This window comes from Nicotiana tomentosiformis, chromosome 11, assembly GCF_000390325.3.
Source record: "Nicotiana tomentosiformis chromosome 11, ASM39032v3, whole genome shotgun sequence".
In the NCBI taxonomy this organism is placed as follows: Eukaryota; Viridiplantae; Streptophyta; class Magnoliopsida; order Solanales; family Solanaceae; genus Nicotiana; species Nicotiana tomentosiformis.
The window spans coordinates 40,124,800-40,135,358 of record NC_090822.1 but is presented as its reverse complement, the minus strand read 5'-3'; the positions used below and the strand labels follow the sequence as shown (position 1 = coordinate 40,135,358).

General features: G+C 35.8%; 1 protein-coding gene across 1 annotated transcript; it reads right to left on the bottom strand.

Annotated features, from left to right (window-relative positions):
• Window positions 1–5,695: 5,695 nt before the first annotated feature.
• LOC104121043 (beta-1,3-galactosyltransferase pvg3-like) lies at window positions 5,696–6,898 on the bottom strand. Its single transcript, XM_009632937.4, has one exon. It carries the CDS (start codon window positions 6,806–6,808, stop codon window positions 5,834–5,836), a length of 975 nt encoding a protein of 324 aa, XP_009631232.1. The 5' UTR covers window positions 6,809–6,898; the 3' UTR covers window positions 5,696–5,833.
• Between the last annotated feature and the right edge of the window lie 3,661 nt (window positions 6,899–10,559).

Here is a 10,559-nt window from a genome sequence, read left to right as displayed (position 1 = left end):
TACGCAGTTTACATCGCAGTTCTAAAGGATCGTACAGTGTGAGTTAGGCACGCATGTGGAGTTGAGTACAACATTTCACCCTCAGATGGACGGACAGTACGAGCGCACTATTCGAATATTGGAGGATATGCTTTGTGCGTGTGTGATGGGTTTTGGGGCTTCTTGGGATCAAATCCTTCCCCCTTGCGAAGTTTGCCTACAACAACAGCTACTAGTCGAGCATTTAGATGCCTATTTATGAAGCTTTGTATGGGAGGCGGTGTCGGTCTCCGATGGGTTGGTTCGAGCTGGGTGAGGCTAGGCTATTGGGTATAGACTTGGTTCAGGATGCTTTGGAAAAGGTTCGATTGATTTAAGATCGGCTTCGCACAGCCCAATCTAGACAAAAGAGTTATGCGGATCGGAAGGTTCGCGGCGTTGCATTCATGGTTGGGGGCAGGTCTTGCTCCGAGTTTCGCACATGAATGGTGTTATGAGGTTCGGGAAGAAGGTCAAGTTGAGCCCTAGGTATATCGGACCTTTCGATAATCTTGAGAGGATTGAAGAGGTGGCCTACAAGCTTGCACTGCCACATAGTCTAGCTGCAGCTCATCCAGTATTCCATGTTTCAATGCTCCGGAAGTATCACGGTGATCTGTCTCATGTGTTGGATTTCAGCTCAGTCCAGTTGGACAGGCCTGTCCAAAAGTTGAGGTCGAAGAACATTGCTTCAGTAAAGGTTCAGTGGAGGGGTCAGCCAGTCGAGGAGGTGACTTGGGAGATCGAGCATGATATGCATAGCCGTTATCCTCATCTTTTCACCACTTCAGGTATGTCTCTATACTTGTTCGAGGACGAACGTTTGTTTTAAAAGGGGGAGGATGTAACGATCCGGCCGGTTATTTTGAGTGTATTAGCCCCGATCCCCTATTTACTGCCTCCTTTGTGTTATATTGTGGTTACGTGACTTGCCGGGGTGGTTGGTTTCGGGATCGGGAGAGTTTCGGAGTGAAATGGGACACATAGTCCATAAGTTGGAGGCTTAAGTTGAAAGAGTTGACCGTATTTTGACTTTTGAGTAGATAACTCCGGAATGGAGTTTTGAGGTTCCAATAGTTCCGTATAGTGAATTTGAACTTAGGAGACCGGATGTGGATTTGGAGGTCCGTAAGTCGTTTCGGCATGAATTGGCGAAGTTAGGAAAATTAAGGTTTAGAAGATTTGGGAAGTTTTATCGGGAGTTGACTTTATTGGTATCGATGTCGGATCCCAATTTCGGAAGTTGTAATAGGTCCGTAATATCAATTATGACTTGTGTGCAAAATTTGAAGTCAATCGGAGTTGTTATGGTATGAATCGGCATTAGTTTTGGAATTCGGAAGTTCATAAGTTCTTTAGGCTTGAATCGATGCCCGATTCGTGATTCTAGTGTTGTTTGATGTGATTTGACACTTCGCGCGTGTTCATATGATATTTTGGGACTTGTTTGTATGTTTGGTTGAGGTCCCGAGGGCCTCGGGTGTAATTCGGATCATGTTCGGCGCATTTTGGAACATTGAAGATTGCTGAATTCGGTGCTTCTTGTTTCCTTATACGCCATCGCGAGTGGATTAACGTGATTGCGAAGGGTAGTTGGGTAGTGGAGGAAATTTGCTCTATGCTATCGTGAGAGGAGGTACGCGAACGCAGAAGGTTGGCTTTCAGTGAATCGCGAACGCGTGAAGGAGGTCGCATTCGCGTAAAAGGAATGGCGAGGCTGGGGGCCGAGGCAGTTTGTGCTACGCGATTCTGTGGCCTGGGGTACGATCGCGAAGTTGATGCAGCTTGTTTATCGCGTTCGCGATTGGTTTCACGCAATCACGAAGAGTAAATTGGAGCTGGGCAGAATTTGTGTTACGTGATCGCGAAGAGATTTCCGCGATCGCGATGTGTAAATCACTATGCAGCATATTTAACTTTCAAAGTCGAGGGTTTATTTCTTATTTCATATTTTGGACTTAGAGAGCTCGGTGTGAGGCAAAATTTAGGGAGATTTTCAGAGCGAGCATTGGGATAAGAATTCCTAACTCGATTTTGGTTAAATTACATGAATCTATTATTGTTTTTATCATCTAATTAGGGATTTGAATTGGAAAATTTTGGGAAAAATGGTAGAAACTTCTTAGGCTAAAAATTGAGGATTTGAAAGGCGATATGAGGTCGGATTTGAGTAATTCTTGTATGGTTGGACTCGTTATCGAATGGGTATTCGGATTTTGTAAATTTGGTCGAGTTCCGAGATGCAGGCCCAAGTTGACTTTTTGAGTTAACTTTTTATTTCTTCGCAAAGATCGTAATTTATTATTAGAATTAATTTCCTATAGTTTATATTTATGGTATGAAGTTGTTTTGGCTAGATTCGAGTCGTTCGGTGTTGGCTAGTCGAGGGAAATGCCTACTAGTAGATTGATTTAGCGTGATTTGAGGTAAGTGACTTGCATAACCTTGTGTGGGGGAATTACCCCTTAGGATTTGTGTTGGTTGTGCTAATTGTGATATTGAAAGTCGTGTACGCAAGGTGACGGGTGTGTACACGGGCTAAATGTGGAAATTTTCGGTTTTAGCCTTGAGTATTCCTTGCATGCCTTAATTGAGTTATCTTAACATGTTATATTCATCATCTTTAGTCTATTTTCACATGTCTACTTGTCTTATTCTCTTACATGCTAATTTCTCTACATGTTTAGTTGAGGTTCTTGTTTCCTTTATTCTGTATTCATTACTTAATTGTTGAACTTTACTTGAAGTTGTTAAAATCGTGGAATATCTTGTTGTTGAAATTGGTATTGAGATGTAAAGGTCGTGATTCACATTGAGGCAAAGTATTAAGTTGTGAAATACCATTATGTTGAGTTGTTCATTCCGGTTGTTATTGTTGAGACCCTTGTGTATTTTGTGGTTGAGCCACGGGCTCTTTACTGTAAAATTACTGTTATTGTTTGGTTTCTCTGGCAAGTTATGATATTGAGCACTTGAGGTGCGATTTGTAATACATTGTGATATTGATATACATGCGGTGATATAAGGTTTTGGGGCTGAAACGCATGCGGTGAGATAAGGTGGGCTTGGTACGCATGGCTAGGAGGGAAACTACTAGAAGTCATGCGGTGTGATAAGGTGGGTTAAAATGCAGGATGCTATTTCGGAAAAATAATTTTCAAAACTAAATGTAAAGGCTCTCGCGGTGATATAAGGAAAGATTATGATTTATTCTTGTGATTTGAGACTACGAGGCAGTACCTCGGTAGTGACTCCTGTTGGCATTTCTCCGTTTTTGCACTTGTCTTTGGCTACTGTTTCCTTAGCATATTATTAATTATTTTCTCCGTGTTGCACTAATTGCTTTATTTCCGTGTAGCTAACCTTGATATGCTATTTATTGTTTCAATTTCATTACTGTCATTTTTACACTGCCTTATGTTTGTTCAGTCCTTTATTCATTCCAGTAGAGCCGTGACCTGACCTCGTCACTACTCTGCTGAGGTTAGGCTTGGCACTTACTGGGTACCGTTATGGTGCACTCATTAGACGCTTCTGCATATCTTTTTGTGTAAATCCAGATACATCTCAGTCCAAGCATCAGTGATTTGAGTCTGAGCGTGGAGACTTCAAGGTATACCTGTCAGCTTCCGCAGGCCTCGGAGTCTCTTTCTACCTTGATTTCCTTATTTCATTTCCTTTTATAGACATTGATGTATAGGGTTATTCAGTACTATTACTTAGAGCTTGTGACTTATATTTCGCCGGATTTTGGGAGTTGTACATGTTGAGTTGCAGATTTTATTTTATATAATTGTTGAAGGTTTGAGATTTTAAATTATTATTATTTCAGTTATTTCGCATGTTTGTTAGACTTACCTAATCTTAAAGATTAGGTGTCATCACGACATTCTACAAAGGAAAATTGGGGTGGTGACATATCGTTTCGGCAAGTGACCACAAAGACTAAGAGACCTACAATTGGGGGAAAAAGTCTCTTTAATAAATGCAATCATTTGATTCGAACTGTGGGTGCCACTATTTTATTGCAAACCGGACACTAGTGAAGAAAATTGAATTAGCGTGTACATTCAGTCGATTCGATCTATTTTAACTTAATTCTGTTTAGTTCGATCCGTTTTGAATTTATTCAATCCAATTTTAAAAACAATTTATACATAAATGAATATGTGATACGTCCTTTCAATCTACATGTAGCTGATTAATATTATATTGTACCTGATGCATCACTATAAAATTTTTCTGTAATTAATAAAATAATATTAGATGGATAAAAAAAGAAAATAATTAAATTACATCTAAATAAAATAAGATCCAGAAAGTGATAAAGGAAGCAAATATGCAATATAAATAAATAATAAAACTGGAATTGTACAAAAAAAAAAATGAATAACAAAGATGAAGGAAATAAGAGAAAATAAGAGAAATTAACAAAAAGAGCATTAAAAAGAAAGCAATGGGAAAAAAGAAAAAGAGGGACAACTAGGGACATCCAGGGAGCCTCGATCCTGGATGTTGTGCGTGGGAATTCAACAGTTCAACTATGGCACCTTCACTTATTTTGTGACTTAGGGTACCACTTGTTGGTTATGTAATCGTTTTAGTAGAAAATACTAGTATGTATATAAAATTTTATTCGAGCGATTGGGTGGCGTGCCACCCTCAATTCCATACGTAGATCCGCCCCTATTTGAACATTGAAAATCGTTATGGTGGACTATTCGACTGCTTATAGCTAGTTACCTTGCCCAATTTAAAATTTTCACCTGATCAGATTGAGAGAGAGTACCGACAACATTGAGATTTAGTCTACAAAAATAAAAAGTATTGCGTGAGATGGAAAGAAGTAGCACAAAGTCCGTGACCATATTTCACTCTAAAGCAAAAGAAAAATAAAAAACAAATGTTGAGAGCGACTAAAGCTAATTGTACGGCCTGTGAATGGAGGAGCAAAGGATACGCAAAGGGGAAGGGTGAGGGAGAGGAAAAGGAGGAAAAGTAAGGGGGAACCAAGATTTGAGCATCAAGGAGACACCACTTTAAAAATAAAATAAAAAATTATGCATTCTCGGATTCGAACCTGGGTCATCAAGAGATTGAAGGTACATTAAGCACTTCTACAAATCAACTCCCCCGTCCAGATTTTGTGATTTTAGGGGGTCGAATAAAATATTTAAGAGATCCCTACTATATATATATATAGATATATATAAAATATATATACAGTCTTTTTGTCGAAGCTAACGGTTCCGATGACCCCACCCCCAACTGTGGATCACGTGGTTCTCTTCTTAGTTTAATTCCACATAATAGTAAATTAAAGCTTGTTGATGTTTATGCAATAAGGAACCTTAGGTAGGTAATATACTTATATTTGAAAAAAATAATTTAGTAGCAATCGGTATTCTTGGCAGAGGGAGTTCTCAGTTCTCTCCATTAATTGACTCCGATCCAAAATTTCTGAACTAGCATTCAGAAGGCAAATTTTCGAGCCTAACAGCTATTGGTTGCATCAGTTGAGTGGACCACATCTTAGTTTGGGACATAACTAGGTGCTGTCGTATTAATATAATGTAATTGACATTTCAATTGTAAAAATTGCAGCACTATTGGATAGTACTGCTCCAATGAAGGAAATTTAGACAGAAAGTGATAATTGTCCCCTGCCCATTTCAAATTCCAAAAGCAAAATTTGTTCTTATTCTCTTTTCAGCTTGCAATAATACTATAAAGCCTGTATCATCAGCATAAAATTCTCCAATAAAAGGAAAAAACTATTGAACTAGGAAAAAGGGAGGACAAAAAACGTGTTTGCCTATGGTATATGATACAACTTAGATGGTTTAAGATCCCTAGTGACATTGAAATAAGTAAGTGTCTGAATCCACTTCTTTTGGTTCTTCAGAAGATGAACAGCAATGGTGTCCGGCCACAGCTCGTGCGTGCATCTAGTCGGCGGCTCGGGAAAATTGTACATAGACCATTTGGCATTGTACCTATGTCTTGCCCGGTGACCATCTCGGAGCCACTCTCCAAAAACCTTATCTTCTGGCCCTTCTAAATGATTTTTAGGAATATTAGAATCTCTTATCCATTCTGCTATATCCCAACTCACTAAATAACCCATGCCTGACATGTAGTGCACAAAAGGGTTCATGCTAGGACATGGAATAACATAACCGTAGTACAAATCTTCCCTAGGCAGTGTCCTTAAGGATTCTACAAAATTCTCGAGCCTTATGTACGTGTCATCGTCGGCTTTCATCACGTAATGATAAGGTGGATAATATGGCTGGTCATCTGAGACTGAAAATAGATCTGGCAAGCTGGAAAAATAGGTATACGTCTTACCTTTGTTCATATTTTCTTGGCAGTTGAGGATGATGATATCGTCGTAACGCATTATTTCAAGTGCCACTAATACCTTTTGATCTTCTTTTGTGAGATTGCAGAATACAAACTTGATGTCAACGATTGCACCCGTTATTGGAGGTTGTGTTCCATAGATTAGACGCAGGAAGTGTCGCTTTTGGTACTGATCGGGAAGTGTCAAAATTCCTATGAGAATTCGGATTTCGTTATTGGTGGACAAGGAGGAGGAATTTACACTAAGAAAGTTTGTAGCAGAAGAAGAATTACTACTAATTGCTGTTTCTGATAAAGCACATCTACCAACCTTCAAAAAGTTATCAAATCCGATTTCATTGATTGAAGCTAGAACGCAAAGGAAAATAATACAGAAAAATGAGGGAATGATGAAACGTCGACCATATGGTCTGTATTTCTTCATCGTAACATGTAAACAAAAGTTTCCTGAACAAAAAAACTTAAAGAGGCGAAGCTTTGGGAGAGTGAGTTTAGAGTTTAAAGGGCAGCATTTCAATGTTAAAATTGGTCATCATAAAGTGCACTAATTTCCTTGAGTTAAAGATTTTGGTTGGCTATATCGTGCTACTGAGTCTACCGCTTTGACTTTCCTCAATTGGACACAAAGAGTACGTGTGTATTAGTACTCCTTTTGTTTCCATTTACTTGAAGAATTTCGATAGGCAAACAAATTATTATATATTGATTGTATTTTTTTTATATGTCTTTTAAATATATTAGATTTTTTTTTTGTATCTTATTATACTTTTTATGAAGTTTCCAAATATATAAATTTAATTTCAAAAAGTTAAAAAAAAAAATATGTCCAAATGCATAATCGAAATTAAAATTATTGAATTTCGAAAAGCGAAAAGTACAAGATAAATTGGGACAGACGGTATATATATACATTACTTTATTTTATTTTATTTATTATATTATACGCTTTTATAGAAACGGGAACAAGAGGGGCTTAGGGCCGTCCTACTTAGAAGGGCAAATTGGTCATTTCATCTATTTTCATTTTTTAACCATTTGTGCATTTCGCTGGAAAGACGTAAAAAGTAAGGTTCATCTCATTTGCTGATTGTGCTTTACTCTCCGCGGACCGTTTTAGTAAATTAACACAAGTTGGTTTTTTTTGACTGGTCCATATTTATGATTACTGTAGCTATTTTGTTATTTTTGTTTGTGAAGACAATTTTATTGTAACGATTTCTAATGTGATTTTTACCTATATGTACTATATTAGAAATTTATTTACCTTCAATGTTTAGGTTTTAAGTTAATTACAAGTTGGTATATAATTTATCAATTATATATAAATTAGTATTAATGAGTATCTCATTATATTAAGAATTGAATAGGGAATTCCCTCTTCTCTCTCTGTCTCTCTCTCTCATTCTCTATCAGTATTCTTATATTAATATCTTCATGTGGATTAACTGAAGAAATGATACTACTGTTAAGTGAAAAAAAAAAAGATTAGTATATACCTAGCAAAGTTCTTGCTTCAGATCCTATGAAAACGAGGAAGTAAATAAGAAAAAAATTAGCTATGATAAAGAGAATCATTTTAGTTATCATTCTTTTAGCTTTTTGGAATCAATAAACAAAATAGTATTAATTAGAAGCGAGTAGATTGAATTGGAAACTATGTTAATCCATTAAAAACTTCATTCACAGCCACTAAAAAGTTTCAAAGTTTTGAATTCGAAAATGGAATTTCATGAAATTATTTTTTGTTTGGATTGGGTGTTGTTGCAAATGATTGAGAATATCCTTTGGAGTTTATATCTCAAATTTGAGACAATTTGGTGAAGATTCAAGGTGATTTTGGTTGAAATTTCAGATTGAAACTCGAAAAAGAAGACATGAACAAATTGTATATATTTTGTATGTCGAATGTAGAAACGGAATATAAAATATCTACAACTTACATAATTGTATATAAGTTGTATGTAAATTATAATTTTTGACCGGATTCTGTACAAAATATGTGTATTTATGTTGTAGATAAATTGTAGATTTTGACCGGATTTATATATATTTTGTAAAAAACTTTTGTTACTTCCGTAAATATAAAAACTTATACAAAATTAGGTAAATAATTTTAAAATCTTGTATATATACGAAAAAGTGCCATTTCTAATTGGTTTTGGTGGCGACATTCTATGTATTAGTGGAGATTTCATTATTCACAAAAGTATGATTTCTTGTAGTGAGTGTGAGTTGAACATAATGTGGCGTGACTCCATTAGTAATGTAGTTGTCACTAATCTCCAGAAAGTTCAAAATATGTTGTTGCGGATTGTCGTATGATAGTCTTATGCACTAACTAATTGCATGTAGTAGCTGAATCATGCTTTGTCTAAGCTTAAAATGATCGATAATTCTAGGTTTAATGACATTGGCGGTGAAATTGGCAATGCTTGGCATTGACACCTCTTGTAATGCTCGTGGTTGTTCGTCCGCCATTTCAACAGGCAGTTAAATGAGTGCTTGTGTGTTACTAGCTTTTCTTGCATCCTCAACCCTCTACAAAGAATTGTTTCAGGCTCTAGGTCGAAGTCTTGAAGTCTATCTTGACTTCTAACGCATTGTATTTAAGCAAAGTATATGAGATTTAGACACATGAGCAAAAATAAAAATTAGACTCGACTAAGTAAATAAAAAGAGCTAAATCTAGTAAAGCAGTTAATATCATAGTCTCCGGTAGCGGCGCAAAAAATTTGTAGTTCCGAAATGCCCAAGCAAGTATACGTGGTCAATAAGCAGTATAGTGACACATAGTAAGATATCGAGCCCAAAGATACTTATCATTAACTACTTACCAATTCAACTAAAATTCTTTATCTATTGGAGTTCACCAAATTGAATTTTGTTATTAATTTAAGTTGTCATAACTAACTAAATGAATAAAAATATGACAAGGACAAATTATTGCTTATGAGTTTAAATTCAGTAGAGTTAAATATTCTAGGGTTGTGGCCAATTTATCTATCCTATTAAGTTCTCACTAGTATTAGAACTTGCGTGATGCGCGTTCAATATTAAAGAATATTAATTATTTTAAATTATAATTTATCTTTTTAGTATAGTATATTATATTACGTTAATAGAATTTCAATTGGTATTTTATTTTCAATACAATACACTACGAAAAATTTGACAAAAACCGACCACGGTCGACCGACCAATTTTGGTTGGTCATAGAACCGGCCAAAAAATAGACCAAAGTTGGTCGGTTTTTCAAAATATTTTATTTTAAATTTTATTTTTTACGAAACCGACCAACTTTGATTGATTTTCTTTGGCGCAAAAATGCGGGAAACTATTTTTGAGTCCCGCGAAATTTATTTTTCAAGAAACCGACCAACTTTGGTTGGTTTTTCATTTAAAATTAATTAAAATTAATATTTAAAAAAAGAACAAAATCGGTCGGTTAATTCGGCTGGTCATTTTAAAAAATTGACCGAATTCGGTTGGTAATTTTATTTTTTAATAAAACCGACCAACTTTGGTCGGTTATTTTCGTGCAAAAATACAATTAAAGAGTATAAATGAAATAAAAGACAGTTTTAAAATAAAATGCACCAATGGTCTAGTGGTAGAATAGTATCCTGCTACAGTACAGACCCCGGTTCGATGCCCTGGTGCATTTTTTAATTACATAATAATTAAAATACCAACCAATTTTGGTCGGTTCTTTCGGCAATTATTTTTTGAATTTAATTGACCGACCAAAGTTGGTCGGTATGCCTTTCCGACCTTCAAAATACCGACTACACGTTAATGGTCGTGTTTTGGACGGTTATTGGCCATTACCGACCAACTTTGGTCAGTTTTTTTGGACTGTTTTTCCCGAATTTCTAATAGTGATGTTTCATAACTAAAGTATATGAACAATAATTTATTTTAAAAATAGTAACTAATTATTAACAATAAATTATGCATAATTTAATTTATTTTAAAATTTAAATTTAAAAAGAAACTAATTATTACCTAACCTAACTAACATTGTTCTAAATTGTCAAGTGGCCTATTGTGAGGCAGCCACTTGACTTAATATGAGGGCTTTTTCCTCTCCTTTTAATAATACTAGTATATGTATCAGCGCGTTGTGCGGTGAATATTAAATATAGTTTTTCATATAAAAATAGTACTTGAAAAAT